At 44.5% G+C, this 16,184-nt stretch overlaps 1 protein-coding gene across 3 annotated transcripts in view; it reads right to left on the bottom strand.

The window, feature by feature from the left end:
* Nucleotides 1–16,184, bottom strand: part of SEC24D (SEC24 homolog D, COPII coat complex component) — a 319,615-nt gene that overhangs the window by 119,460 nt on the left and 183,971 nt on the right. For all 3 annotated transcript variants that reach the window (XM_069230160.1, XM_069230162.1, XM_069230161.1), the window contains one exon: nt 603–718. In XM_069230160.1, the coding sequence (XP_069086261.1) occupies nt 603–718 (116 nt within the window). The remainder of the gene's footprint in view (nt 1–602; nt 719–16,184) is intronic.

The following is a 16,184-nucleotide window of genomic DNA, read 5'->3' on the forward strand; positions in this document are numbered from 1 at the left end:
GCAACAGGCTGGCATGAAAGTTCCTGATTTGCTTACCCCAAACTGTACATCCGACCTTATATGATCAGAATCGAGAGCACTCATATAAACTGCACGGTTGCTCAACAATTTATTGTATTTCGTGGATCTGGGCTCTTGGGGCACTTCCCTGCTTTGATATTTTTCCTTAAATTTGATAGTCTTAAACTCTTGGTATATAACTGTGCCTATTCTACAGCGTGCAGTGGAAGCTGCCTGCTGTTACATCAGTCATAGCAGCTTTTATTTTATTATAAGAGTTTCCTGTGGGGCGAACACCGTCCTGAAAGATGACAGAGTGATTTACAAGTAATTAAGAAATTCCATAGAGCGTATCTTGTCATTCAACATAAAAAAGCAATTAAAGTCATAGTATACACAACATACGGAGAAAAAATCCTTATTAAAAAAATAAGTTTCTTTGCCACAATGAATACAGATAAATGAAATCCCTCCTACTTTGACAGTAACTCCGGACATATTATGGTGGTCATTCATGAGTATCTTCCAACAATCACCGTCGGTAAATAATATGTTTGCTCCTGTATAAACAAAGAGGTGCTTTAGTTTTTGTAGATGCTTACTCTGCAATAATCCAACGTGGCGTTAAACTCATACGACCCCAGTGACAACTCCGGCCTCTCGTAGTAGTCAACTCGTCGACCAGTGTGATCCAGATGTTGAAAATAAAATGGAGGCACTAAGAGAACAAGAGCAGAAAAGCAACACTGAGCACAGTTTTCTTTGTCAACACAGACTGAAGTAAGAACGAATCACATTTTACTACACGCCGTAGACTTAACTGCCTGATATTCAGTGAAAGGGGGCAAGAAAAAAGGACATTTCTTTTAGACACTTCTGCATTACTGACAATTACATCAATAGACATTCCGGAAACGTCCTTTCTTTGATGATGCCACCTTAGGCTTTGAGACATACTGTGACATCATTCATCGGATGACCGCTTTAATGGTTTCAAACGGGCCTATTTTAAGCTCCGGCTACACAGTTATGCAGTGAGATTTCACCTTCTTGCCCTTATTGCACGTGTTTCACCTCTTCAGTTCGGGTTTTATGCTTTCATGCTTTCATAACTTGTATTGACGTTTTTCTTAAATTACGCTGGCGCAGCACTGTATTCCTTATTTACATTACAAATAGCCCCTTCACACATTTGCATTAGCTTTTTGTTGTGGTCCACATAGCATTGTCACAGGTACCAAATCACAACCCTGAAAGAGGTCATATAGTATGACAGAATATGAAGTGCAAACCTTTATGCTAAACTACAGTGAAGGGAAGTATTTTTTTTTATATACACATATAGATATATAGTATTGCACGCCTACACATACCTATGCTACACTAGTCATTATTCGGTCTACCATATTTTATGGAACACTCTATATTCTGGTAGTTGACCATACTATACTAATCAAAGTGCATTATTACATGGTATTGGAGTCTGACAAGTGTTGCAGGCTCGAACCCTGTGCCACGAGGAGAGCAATGGGGCGGCTTCTCGCCTGTAACCGCCTCTTGCATGAGCCTCCAGTCAAGGCACACATGCGTCGCCTCCAAAAACAAAAGAAATCATAGAAAGTTGGCATCGTTTGGGAGGGCTCATGTTCCGGAGTTGAAAAGATTACTGTATTAGGGCAAGGACCATGGCACTGTGATCCAGTTAATGCGCGTATCTGCGAGGACTAGTCCTGGCGCACACGCACTGGGGCCCGTCCAAGAGCACAAGAGTGTTTATTCAATGAGTCATGTACAGTGCACTTGAACAAATATGGCCTGGTATCTTCTGTGAACTGAGCTGCTGTCACAGCAAGATTAATGGAAGCTCCGGCTGTCGGTGACTCCCTCGGGGACTCACTTTACCTACAACCGCGGCGGGTTTAACAAAAAGATTGCCTTTTCAATACTGGCGATCATTTTTAGATTTTTTCTGCTGCAATTTTCATGAAGAACAGCCCTAACACCGCTAGGGTTAAGGGTAGAAATGATGGATCTAAAAGCCATGAGGAATGTTCATGAATGTCCAGAAAGGTATGACCCGGATATCTGTAGAGCGCAGACCTGGCCTGGCAGGGGTGGAGTGATGAGAATGGGCAGCAGCCTAGGCACAGGATTCAAGAGAAAGAGCATCCCTCGGTGGTCGTTCCTACTGTTTCTTCATGCAGGATTCTCTAAAGGGGGATGTCTTGAGGTCCCTTCTGAACTGCAGGAGGGCTGGGGCAGTTCTGATGCGCACTCAGACACCTTTCTAGATCCTGGGACCACAGAGAAAACCATTTTAAGTTGTATCCTTTCTGCAGCTTTTTAATTTCAAGTCTACCAATTTCCTGGCTTCTCGTGTGAAGTGTGTCCACCTCATTTGTTAATTTTCTCGTCCTCTACATATGCAAGGGTGTCATTTCTGGTGGTTTTGTAAGTGATGCAGCTGGTTTTGTAGTTGATGCACGCTTGGGTGGGAACCAATGTTGTTCCTTCAGGAAGGGCGTGATAGGGTCATTCTCCTTTCAGTCCTTCATGATACAGGATGCCTTTGAGTGGGGCAAGTGTGGTCTATGGGGAGATTGAAGAGCAATGTTTTCCCTTCCGCATGTAAGAGAACTGATGCTTGGGCTGTTGTTCTGATGTCGATTTATGAGAGGGAAGATTTCCTTTTCCTAAGTAGCAAGTGCTGGTACCAAGCTCTGTTAGTTTTCTCGGCAATGTGTTCTTGGAATGAGAGGTCAGTGTTTAGAGTGAAACCAAGTATTTTTGAATTAGATGTCAACTATGAAGGAAAAGCTGCAAATGTTCATTTTTAAAAGTCAGGTATGAATTTGTGGTTGATTGCTGCTGTTGGTAAACAGGAGGAATTCCGTCTTGGCTGGTTTCAGTTTTAGATAGGCCTCGGTCTTCCAACCTTTAATGAGAACAAGGCAGGTTTTAAATCATGGTATGTTGTGCGCATTCAAGATTATCCAATAAAGGTGCTTGTGGTCAGAGTTTTGATGGATCATGATGCTCCTGTCAGTAAGCAACGTTCCCAGATGAAGCTAATGGGGCATGGTGTAGAACCTTGGGGCACTCCTCAGGGGTAGGGGAGTTTCTAAAACACTGACACTTCTCATCCAGATGGGTTCAAAGTGGTTCATGAGGCAAGAGAGTAACCACTGCACAAATGTGTCAGAGAAGACAATATATGTTTCCAGTTAATGGAAAGTAGTTTCTGTGTGACTGTTCAAAGTCAGTGGCAGTGGTGGCCCGACATTAAGAGGACTGGAGCTTTGCCCATCCTTTTTTAAAGCATGATGAATGTCAGACAGGTTGAGCAAAGGTCAGCCTGACAGGCACTCAACCAAGTCAGAGTCAGGCAGCCAGGCACTCTACAAGTGTTATTTGGGCAGGTGCCTGGCAGGCCGAGACAAGGTTTGCCTAGCTGCAGATGTCCCAGCCCTGAAGGCGGTGACATAGTCCGGCCAAGCCCTGCAACGATCGACACTACCCCTCATGCCAAGAGGGAGAGTCACTGACACAGTCAGCCCTGGGTGCTTCAGGATTTAGTCCTGAAGTGTCCAGGGCTGGCTACTCATCAGTGATACTTGACATAACGCTTCCCTAACTCATTGCAGAGTGGGGTTCGATCAGCAAGTCTCACTGACCCCACCCCACTCTGTGACAAGCTAGGGAAGGTCCTCCTCTCATAGGCTAATCCTTGACAAGGTTAGCAAATGAGAGGTGCCGGCAGGACCTTCTGTTTCCAGCTTCCCTCCTGAAGCCTCCTGCTCCTGCCCGAGCCACTGTGCTTCTCTCTTCCACCACCCACTGGTCTTGCCCTGTAATGGATGGGTGTATGTGCATGCATGTCTGCTTTTGAAGGGATTTGTGTCCATATGAGTGTGAGTGTGTGCTTGTGAATGGATGGGTTTAAGTGTGCATGCTTGTGGATGGGGAGAAGTGAGCGTACAAGCCTGCCCCATTCCTATTGCAAGTTTACCAGCCACCAGTGAGCTGTGGAGAGCTCAACAGAGATCAACAAGCAGGAATCATTCTTGATGATGATCAGCAAAGGCAAAATAGCTACCTGAGGCACATCAGTTTCTTCCTGCTGATCTGGTGTTTGAGTTGAAAGGAGACCGCTTTCTCATGGTTTTGTTGTAAATGGTAGGAGGGTGATGATGCAATAATTAGCAAGATCATCTGGGTCAAAAACGAGATTTTTCAGCAAAATATTTTGTTCTGTTTTGAAGTTAAACAGGAAGGTTTCTTGACTGAGGGAGGTGTTGATGATGTTGTCAAGAGCTGTGGAATGATTTCATAGGGATTGTTGGGAAATGTAATCTTCATATGTTTTGGCCTTGAGAGAGATGGGGGTGTTGGTAAAGCCACTCAGTATGTGTGAGTAAGATAAAAGCTGTCCATTTGGGAGTATTTTGAGGTGAAACCATAAGAAGGGTGGGTGACCATTTTGTGTTGTTTACTCAAGTACTTATCATTTTTATGTTGTCAGTAAAGAAGTGATGGATGGTGGTGTTCTTCTCAATTAAATGTGGGATTGGAGTACACAGCAGGGTATTAATGCAACATTTCACTGACTTGAAGTGTGCTTTGCTTTTAGGTGAGACTTTGCTGACAGTTGTTTTGTACAATTTGTTATTGGTGGAGGAGCTAAAGAGCCTGTTTGGAGCCTGAAGAGCTTTAAGTTAAATGTGAATCCAAGGGCTATGGAGCATTATGAAAAAGAGGGTTTGGACTGGAGAACCATTGCTTCTACGGTGCATTGTTATACATATTATTTTTTAGGGTGGTTTTGTATATATTGAGGAATGTGTTTATGGATGTTGTTGGAAGATGAGTAGTGCTAAGCTTGACCAATTTTCCTTACAGCTAGTTTGTATGGAAATCTTTGGAAGACCAACATGGCTGCAGGTCTCATTTAGGCTGGCCTTGATTTGACGATGTGGTGGGTCGACAGAGGTAGGCTACTGCAGGATAGTCGATCCAGTCCAGAGGTGTTAGGGGCTTGCAATGAACTGATAAACAGATCATTCTGATGAGGTGTATCACATTGCCTTTGGCGTTAGTAGGGTCAGTGACATGTTGCATAAGGTCCATGGTGTTGAGGAGTGTGCTATAGGAGTCTTTCATTTTCTTGGTGCTTGAATCTTCATGGAGGTTGAAGTCTCCAAAGAAACATGAGGTACTGAATGGAAGCAGAGGCGATTAAATCTGAGACTTTATCAGTGAAGTCCTATTGGGGACCAGCTGGTCCACAGATGAAGCTGAAGGTAGCAGTCTGGGAAGGTGAGAGATGGAAGTAGGAGGGAAAGAGGCAGAATGGCTTGGGTATTGCTGGATCACTTAAAGTTAAAGGCCAGGTGGGCTTGCAGATCACTGGACATCTCCTCCAGTTGTGGGTGTGGAGGCGGTGCTTTGAATATTCTAGGCTACAATGATGAGGACACCTAAGATGTGTGTAAAAGTGGGTGCGATCCATGTCTCTCTAGCACCAAAAACAATCAGCTGTATAATGCCTTCAAAGAACTAAACAGGTAGGCAAACCATAAAATAATAATTAAACCTAGTGAATATACACATTTTAAAGGCAGGAAAATATCATATTTATCAGTTAGGACTTCTAAATATTTTGGTAGATAAAATAATCAGTCATTACGTGTTGTTTCTAATCAAGATTCCTTATCTAAAACAAAGCTCTGACTGGGAAGCTGGAAGAAATTCTATATTATAATATTTGAAAAACAACATTCTAATCATAACATTTTTTCAGAATTATATGCTAGCGGGATGAATTTGGTGCTTCTCAAATGTAAAGGGTGGGCCGCCGGTCTTAGGCGCTTGACCGGCAGGTCTAGGATAAGATGAAGTAGGATGTAACTCGGACAGCAAGATTATTCAAATGCCAATGCAAGTCTGAAGGATTTGCTGAGTTTCAGACAGTCCTTTTGAAGTCTCTTGTGACTGGGTATTAAGTTTCAAAAGAACAAGCCCTAAGAAAAGGAGGAAAAGACCACCATATCTTTTACACCTGAACTGATGGGATGACAACGGACCTCTAATAGTTGACCCCTGGTCTGTAGCAAGGATTAAAGAGGCTGGCAATGCAGTCTGGAATTCAGACTTGTAACATGGTCTAAACGTAGTGTTTTAAACAATGCACTTTTTTTACGGGGAGCCAGTGATGAGATCTGAGTGCAGGGATGATAATATAATCATGATGTTTTATGCCAAACAAAAGGTTTGAAGCATACATTTGTACTCTTTGCAATTTAGCTAAGTATGTGCTGAGGTGAAGATATAAAGGTTGTTACAGTAATACAAGTGGGAAATGCCCACAGCAAGGATTCAGGTAATTGTCTGCTGATCGTATAACGGTGGATCCCTTTCAGTTAACAAACATGGAAAAATGTGGATTTGCAAACGCTATTTATCTGGGGTGCAAATGAGAGCACACTACCAAGGAACATATACAGAATGCATGAACCATTCACCTGGTAGGGGCTGAACCCATATTATCAGGCCAAAAAAGAGGGAAGGGAGGTGGGCTTACTAGGCCAAAGAGTAATATTTCAGTCTTTTCGACATTAAATCTTAGCCTGTTCTGCATCCACTGGTGAATGTGAGAGAGGCAATGGCTTAGATTGGGAAGATTGCCAGTCTTTTTCAAACTTTAATTGGAGCTGTCATCTGCATACACTTGGTACCCTAACTTATAGGTATCCTGGATTGCGGCCTGGGTGCCGTATAGTCATTAAAAAAGGATGAGAGACAATGCAGAGCAGTTGTTAGTGACAGACATAGCCCCACTTTTACTTGATATGTGCTTTTATACAAAAAGAAGGTGAACCAGGATAGTGCAATACCGCTAACGCCAGTTGAAGTGAACAGACTATCAATGAGCAACTAGTGGTCAATGGTGTCAAAGTACACAAAAACATCAAGTAGGAAGTTCTGATTTCTTCCTTGGTCTCAGTGCTTCTTTATGGTCTGAATCTGAACTGGACATCACTGAGTCACTGAGTAGGCCATTTGACTTCAGGCGGAGGGACAGTTGGCAGGAGATGCTGGAAATTGCCTTTTTTTCCAGGGTTATCCCCAGACTTTTTGCCATTTTCCTCCTATTTTTTCCAGATCTGTTTTGCTGGTTTATTGTCAATGCGCACTTTACCACTGCAGATCAGTGCTAAAGTGCAAGTGCTCCCTGTGTAAATTGTATTGGTGATTATTTTATCCATGATTGGCATATTTGATTTACTAGTAAGTCCCTAGTGAAGTGCACTAGAGGTGTCCAGGGCCTGTAAAAAAATGCTACTAGTGGGCCTGCAGCACTGATTGTGCCACTCACACGAGTAGCCCTGCAAATATGTTTCAGACCTGCCACTGCAGTGTCTGTGTGTGCAGTTTTGCACTGCTAATTCAAACTGGCAAGTGTACCCATTTGCCAGGCCAGACCGTCCACTTTTACTCCATGTAAGCCACCCCTAAGGTAGGCCCTAGGTAGCCCCAAGGGCAGGGTGCAGTGTATCTAAGAGGTAGGGCATGTGCTGCTGTGTTTTACATGTCCTGATAGTGAAATACTGCCAAATTAGGACTGTTGCAAAGCCTATCTCTTCCATAGGTTAACATGGGGACTGCCTTTAAATGTCTTTTAAGTGCAGTTTCCAATTGGGAGCAGTTAGAGATCAAGAGTTTGGGGTCTCAGAATTCACAATTTAAAAATACATCTTTGGTAGAGTTGGTTTTTAGATTGTCTGTTTGAAAATGCCACTTTCATAATGTGGACATTTTCTTGCTTAACCATTCTGTGCCTCTGCCTGCCTGTGGAATCCATGTTTGGGTCAGACTGACAGTTGGGCTTTTTGTGAATTCCCTCTAGACAGTGACATAAAGAAAGCTGAGGTGTGTCCTGCGTATCCTGGTGAGTCTTCCTGGGCTACAGTAAGATGAAGAAGCTGACATCTGCACCTGAAAGGGCTGTGCCAGTTGTCACACAATGCAGTCTCCGACCCCCTGGAGTGCGTCTGGAGCCAGGTCTGCAAGGCAGGATCTTGTGAACAACAGAGACTTTCCTTTGAAGTATGCCTACTTGAAAGGTAGAAATGAGTACAAGCAGTGGACCCAAAACCTCAGACTTGTAGAACACTTCTGGATCAAGAGGAACATCTACCAAGGAGAAGAGCTGGAGGAGGATTAGTACTGCCCCTTTGCTGTGTGTGCTTTGCTGGGTTGGCTTACAGTTGCTGCTTCTGCCTTAAAAAGGGCAAAGACTGGACTTTGCTGTGCATCCTGCTTGTTAAGTTTCTCCAAGGGCTTGGAGTAGAGCTTGCCTCCTGTTGGAAGTCTCAGGGATATCAAAGACTTCAGTTTCATCGGTCTACAGCACTGGGAATTGTGCGTTTTGTGTTGCAACAGAAGAAAAGACACTTTGACGCTGTAACGACGCCGTTGACTGCACCGTGACCTGACGACGCCACATGGAGCCGTGCCCCACGTCGCACAGCAATCCTGTTCTCATTGCTGCCGGCACCGGACGCCGTCACCGAGCCGCTGCTTACACCATGACCTGTGGGCCTGCACTTCGCACTGCCTTGCTCACACGGCAGCCTTGGCACCCTCGAGGATGCTGCTCCATGCTGACACCAATGCTGCAGCCTGCACCGCGGCCTGTGGACATCATGTGTGAGGCGCACAAAGCACTGTCCCATCCCGCACTGCAGCCCCGGTCTACCGATGCCAGCGTCTTCGACTCCAGCTTCGTCAACAGACACCCCTGTCCGCACCGCGACCTGTGGGCTCTGCAAGGAGCCCGTCCCGTTTCGTACCGCCGCCGTGGGCCTACCGATAACAGAGCTTCGGCAATGACGACGACGCAGACTGCACCGTGACCTGGACACACCACATGTTGCACCACCCAGCTTCACACCGCAGCCCTGGTCTCACCGACGCTGCAGGATACCATCACCGAGCTGCTGCCTGCACATGACCTGTGGGCACTGCACATTGCACCGTCCCACTTTGCACCGCACCACAGGCCCGACGCCATCAATTCCAGCACTCCTAACTTAGTTATCAGCCCGCAGTCTGATCTGCAATGCATGTGACTTCAAGGGCCCCACGACCCCCTGCACTGACCTCCGTAACTGACACTAGTGACACTGCACTCCAGATCTCATTGCGAGGATCACAATGCCCTGCATTTCCAAAGTACTGTTTGCGTGTCTTCCCGACACCGTAGCTGGCCCGCGATGTCACAGCCAGCCTGAACTGTTAGATTTGTGGTTCACGACACCTTGATAGCCCCAGACAGAGCTATCGACTTCAAGGAACTGTATTTTTAGGTTAATTCTTGCAAATTTCATATCTTTATTACTGTATGTTGGATTTTTCTCGTTCTGGCCTTGTTTTACACAGATAGATATTGACTATTTTTCTAAAACTGGTGTGGTGCCCTTTTGTAGTGTTTTCACTGCATTACTGTGCATTATGTGCAAATGCTTTACACATTGCTTCTGAGATAAGCCTGACTGCTCGTGCGTCAGGGGGTGAGCAGGGGTTATCTGAGCTGGGTATCTCCCTTATCCTGACTAGAGTGAGTTTCCCTACCTGGACAGGGTGAAAACAGATTGCCAACTAGAGACCCCATTTCTAACAGGAGATGATACGTTTTAATCAGTTTTGAGCAAAGGTGAGGCCAAAGATTGGTCTGTCGTTAGCTATGACATTGGAATCCAATGTAGATTTCCTTAGGATGGGAGTAATGATCGCATTTTGGAAAGAGGAGGGGATGGCCCCTCTGGCTAAGGAGCAATTGGCAATGTTGGCGGTGGCTGGTAGGAGTGATGGGAGGCCAAGATTGATTACCTTGGCACTGGAAATATCCAGGAAAGAGCCGAGTTCTTGAACACGATCTAGATGCTGCAAACTTTTAATTTGCAGGCTTGCACAAACTCAAATAGAGTATTTGCACTAGAAGTATGTTCCAAAGGCTGCTGCACGGTACAATTTAAGCGCTAAAAGAGTCAATTCAATTGGTGAAGAATTACCAGAGGTTATTACAGAGGTCTGATGTCTGAGAACACAAGTTATTGGAAGCACTGGAATACACCAGCTCCTTGAAGGGGTGGAAAGTTCCTTGGGAGAGTTTGAAGGTTTAGCAATGAGGAACTGGTGCCCTTGCACATGCAGCTTTGAAGCTTCTGGCATAGACAGGGAAGGATATGCAATTGAAATGAAGTTTGGTTAGGGTCCCACCTGCTATTCTTTGAGGAACAACATTTTCAGAAGGTGGAGGAAATGAAGAAATCAAGGTCCATGTTTAAGTTTCAAATCAAGCAGTAAAGAAAGCAAACTGGTGTTTGGCATACTCAGCTGCTTCCTGAAGACACAGATGGCAGAGCAGGGAACCCTCTCTCTGCCTCTTCCTGCATTGAAAGATTGCAGTGTGGGGAATTTACCTTGTGAGAAAATCTTACCCACTTGTTTTGCTTGGATAGGATATGCAAAAGCATGGCATTTTCATGACTCAACTAGATTAAAATTGATTTTGAATTATTGGTTTTGACCCTGGTCAATGTTTTCCTGCTGACTAATACTTCATTTTCTCCAGTCGGTCTCAACTGGTCTTCTGCTTTGCCTTGGATGGCTGTTTTTCCAGTTGGTATTGCTTTGTTCTGGTCCCAGGCCTTCCTCTGCCATTTTCTTATTATTGCTATGATTTGTTTTTTAAATGTCTTTTTAACAATCTGTCCTGATGATGGGCCCTGGTCAATTTTACCATAAGAGCTGAAATGGCAAACGTATGATTGATATTTTTGACTGCTCTGTGTTATCAAATAATTTTTGTTATCATTTAATATTTTCAACTAATTTTTGCGACACTGACATTTAGTGTTCTCTTCTCGTACCCTATTATTCAGAATGGTACGTTTGTTTTTAATTACACTAGAATTTCTTGACTTGTTCTTATATTGTATGAGAGTTTTGATTATAATTTGGTAATTGCTTGTAGATTATGATTTATGCATTTAGAATTCTTCAATTTCCGAAGTGTGTTATCAGTTGTACAGCACAATTTATTTAATTTACTTAATTTAATTATTTTATTTAGTAAGTTTGAATATCTTTTTGTCTGGCTAGTGTGTGTACAAAACTCCCTGAGTGAACTTATTGTTTTGATACATTAACAATAGAAAGCAAAGCGGTCAGGATTGTTGATAGAAGAGTTTGATATATCTGTTAGCGACTGGATGAAGGTTTCTGGTTGCAATCTGTTCACATTACACCAGAAGGAGGGTGGAACCATGTTGTAGGGAGTTAAAAGAAAGAACTGAAGATAATTAGGGAGGTCAGTGTTCAGCACAGGAGGTGCTCTATCAGTTACACCAGCCACCCCCTCTTCATCAGTGTATCAAATACAGTCAAAACGCAGTACTGGAGGCATCAAGAGAAGAAACCTATTGCACATCTAATTATTACAATATTACTAAGATTTTATTACTATTCGAATATACCTAATAAAAATAATTCAAGCCTGCAAAACCAAGACAATTAGTAGTGACACACTGCAGAGGTAAGGTCTGCCCAATGCAGAATCTCATTGGTGACTATATAACGGACCTCCTCAACAAGACGATCAAATAAATAATGCAAAGAGAGCTAGATTGCACCAGATATAATTTTTTAATATATACATGTCACTTTGCTGAAGCTCTGCAGCTCACTGTGGAGTCAGGTGACTGTAAAGTGTCTGAGCCTTGAAAATGCAACCGTTAAGTGAAAAACGTGTTGGCTGGAGATTCTATATATTCTTCTTGTGTGTTTTGTGGACTTTTCAGTTTTTTTTACCTGTAAGGAAATGCCTCTTTTTGTATGGTCACCCACACACTTTTTTTTATTACTACTGCTAGTTTTTCAACTCTTGAGAGTGCACAGACAACCAGACCTCAGTGCCAGTGCCCGGACCCTAAACTGTATGTTAAATTGGCAGTGCCCAATTGGAAATGGCTAACTTACCTGTAAGCCCGTAGTATATGGTACTCTGGTAGCCAAAGCATGTAATTTAGAGGGGTATCCCAGGCCTTGCAGCAGTGGTTGTGCAACCCTGGAGGGCCCCCAAGTAAAACAAGTCCCCCAGTCCGCTACTGCAGACTGACAAGGCATTGAAAGCAATGGCAAAGCCACTACTTACCCTGTAAATCTGTGTGAGTCACTCCTCTGACAGGCCTACCGAGTTCCAAGGCAGGGTGTGTCATATGACATGGGCAGGACATGTATTTTAAATGTCCTGACAGTAAACACGCAAAAAAAAACACCATTTTTACTGTAGAAAGACTTGGTCGCCCAATTGGCAAGTACAGGATTACACGCTGACTGCGCAGCTCTGCTAACTCCTGAACAGTGCGACCAAAGTGGGACTCCAAGGTATCAAACAACTTGTTACAATAATCCATCCTGCAGGAAGCTACTTATGTGTTAACCCCAAAAGGCAGGTTTCAAAGGAGAAGCCGCCATTGGTAGGCAGATGTGTAAAACTAGGGAGGAGGGCTGCCCCATTGTTTAGGCAGACAGGCTGACACAAGGAGCAGAGAGAAGAAACATGTTGCCAAACCGGTTTCCCAAGGGGATTCTAGCTCTAAGGTAGCCACAACCCAGGGGTGGGGTAGTGATGTCTGAACAGTGGAGAGGAGTCTCTCCACCTTCAGAGTGGGCAGAATGGTGCATTCTGTGATAGCCAAATGCCACGCTCCACAGGAAGTGGTCACCGGGTGGGAGGGAGCCTGGTAGCCCACTGGCGACCAACCACATCCTGCCCTGGGGCATTTTCTGAGCCTAAAGGGGGGAACTCCTGGCACCCAGACCTCAGATCTAAGCCAACCTAGAAGAAGGACCAAAGAAGGACTGCCCTGCTGCACTGAGGGACCAGCAAAACGAGGCTGCACAGAAGAAGACTGTACCTGCTGCAACTGGTGGCTAGCAAAGGGAAGGACTGTGCCTGCTTTGTCCTGCTCAAGGAGAAGCTGTCTCAAGAGCCCAGCAAATCCAAGAGACTCCAAGGGCCAGCTGGCTGGCCTCCAGTTCGCAGCACTGGGACACAACAGCTGAAGAAACCTCCTGGGGCAAGTCGGTAGCCAAAGAATTCCAGTCGCTATCACTGCTGCTGTGCAGCACCAAGAACTAAGGCCCAAAGCACAGAGTTGCACCCAAGTTTGCTTAGCCTGGGAGTGCTGATGGAGAGCTGCTGGAATCCTCAGAAGATGAGTTATTGACCTAAGACGGATTGGGTTGTGACCCCAACATTTGGTGACTAGTAGTCCAGTGGCGAGTGGACTTTGGCCCAACAAAAGAGGACCTCGAGGGACGTCGACTATGCCAACCAGAGGCCCTGCACCCTCTTTGTGGACTGAGGAGGACCTGCAGGGAGACCCCAATCGACTGAGTTGCATCCACAGCATCAGGAGACAATCTTCAGAATCCTTCATCCCTTGCATCAGGACCACTCCATAGGAATCTACTAGAACGCAGACAAAGTGTCTGGAACTGTTTGAGGACTGCTCTTCTGTGGAGGTAACTGTTTCTAAGGACCTTGCTGGTCCCCCTGACTAGAGTTGGTTGCCCAAAGTACTTCTATCCGATGTCATTGACGCTCACCCAAGTTTTCTCCGAAAAAGTTTCTAAGTGTCAAATTCATTGAATTTGCCAAGGCTCGTTTGTGGTTGTCTGAAAATGCTGTGATTTAATAATTCTTGTAAAAGCTGTATCACTTGAACACTCTGATGTTTTTTTTTGTTTTGGTGTCTAAATTTATATAAAAAAATAAAGACTATTTTTATTAATTGGTGTCGGATTTCATCAGTGTCATGTTGATTTATTCTTCAATTGTTTTGGTGCTTTTTAAATGCTTCTTACTAGTTACTCCGTGTAAGCCTTGCTGATCAGTGCCACAGCTATCATGGAATGAGCTGAGGGTTTGACAGACAAAACCTGCTGTTCCTAATGGGGTAGGTATTACACAGTGAGGTCACACGGCCACACCATATAATACAACCCATTGCCTCACAGTGCCCCACTTGTGAACTATTATTGTCATCAAACTGACACAAGATTGACTTGTGTACTGTTGGAATTAAGATTGTATATGTTAAACATTTACTCAATACACTTTTGCAGTATAACACATCATTATTAGATATATTTGTATATTGATAAATTCCTAATAACATCTTGTAGAAAGTCTTGGGTCCACAGCCAAGCACCTTATTGATACTCTATTTAATTACGAAATGGTCTAAAACTCCTTCATCTGTTCTTTCTTTGATCAGTTGTGTAAGACCAGAAGTGACCATGTCATCAATTAAGTTCTGGTAATAACTGCTTCAAGGACGACTTCCAGGTGGTAATTTCACCCATGACACAATCAGATACCATTAGAGCATATTTATTGGGCAACATCCAGGAGATCAAATTGTAAGCTTGGATGGCATTTTTGTGTGTCTAAGTGGTGAACAACAGAACAAACCAGGAAGGTGGTAGGGGAAGTGACAACTGCGGTTATTCGAATGAGGCATATTGTAAACGATCAAGCAACTCGAGGGCATGAATGTCCTGATGGACCAAAACTACAACATCACCACATCCCTGACATCTGTTTGTAAATGTTTTTATTATCTGGAGGAAGAAGGCGGTCTCTGTGTTAGGCCAGAAAAGACTCCTCCATGATGATAGACGTGCGCCCCTTCCCAGAGTGCCTCAGCTGTGTGCATATCTGGGCTTCTGGTAATGATTTTTGGTCACAGGCAAACATGGATCATTTGTGTGCTCCATGACCTAGATCTGTCAGGGAATGCAGTCATTAGACTGGGAGGAGTGCATCAATTTCTACTCTTATAATTGTAGAGGGCTACTGCCCTGACCTGGAGTTAAGTGACACAAGCGCCTGGTGGAAGCATACCCGGTTTGTGTAGTAATCACTACTGTTAACAGGCCTTCTTACACTTATGTAAATTTCTGCTTCTGTGTACTTAACTGTTCCTTTTCCTAAATGCTGATTGTGTGTAGTCCCAGACAGCGTGTGATACTTGTGTGTGCATGCTGGGATGTATGTGTGCCTGTACATGGTACAGAAAATAGAAGCCCGGGGGTTTCATTATAGAAGACCAAGGCCTGGAAAGGCAAGTGGAGTTGGGTACCACAACCCCCAGACAGAAGATTTGGATTGTTGGCATTTCAGAGGGTAGGGGTGGGAACACACACTGTAGGAAGGGGAGCAGAGCACCCTCTGTGCACATTAAAGGTCTCTTTGATTCCAGGAAAAGTTATTGGTCAGTGGGGCCTGGGCTTGTGTCAGGGAAATACCAGGGAATCTTAATAGAGGGGAAAACATGGGTCTTTAATTGTTTTTGAGGCGTTTTTCAGTGGAGAATGACAACCAGGTGTGATCCCCAGTTACTCACTAGGCCTGTGTTGTGGGTCATTCAGAAATGAGGTCAATCCTGCTGGGGCACACTGTCCCTCCAACAATAACCATGGCAAAGGAGAGGGAACTTCAAAGGTTTAACACCCAACACCTAAAACCTGAATTTCAAAGGACTAGACACTAAATCAGATTGGTGTCTGGATTTAGATTATAAAGGTGGGAGCATGAGTCACACAAGCTGCTCAACAGCACTATTCATTGGGGAAAGAAGATTGCCAAGACTTCAAGGTGCTGAACCATGACTAGGGACCAAGGTATGCATGGGTAAGGGTGCATCACCAGGAAGCAAAGAACACTTGCTTTGTGCCTGAACCACCAGCCTTCTACCTGCCTGCCAAGACCTGTGTGCTCTATAGGGAGGAAGAGGAGAGTGTCTGGAGGGAGCGAGGCCCAGGGGGAATCCTGGCAAGTGGATTCGATTGAGAAGTATGAGGCGCCCAGTCCACTCTGGGAAGGTGATGTGACAGCTGTCTCCTTTTTTTTTTTAGGAAGCTGGTAACCCCCATAAGGATTTTTACAAAGCTGTGGGCTAACACCAGTACAATTGACATCGCTGGTGCTGCTGTCCGTGACTGTGTCCCCTATATGCCTAGAAGGGGCTACTATGGCTGTTGGGGCCATCAACCAGTACAAACAAAATCAATGGGGCTATTAATCATGGCTCCCATATACCAGAAGGGGG

The sequence above is a fragment of the Pleurodeles waltl genome, chromosome 1_1 (genome assembly GCF_031143425.1).
Source record: "Pleurodeles waltl isolate 20211129_DDA chromosome 1_1, aPleWal1.hap1.20221129, whole genome shotgun sequence".
NCBI classification, from domain to species: domain Eukaryota; kingdom Metazoa; phylum Chordata; class Amphibia; order Caudata; family Salamandridae; genus Pleurodeles; species Pleurodeles waltl.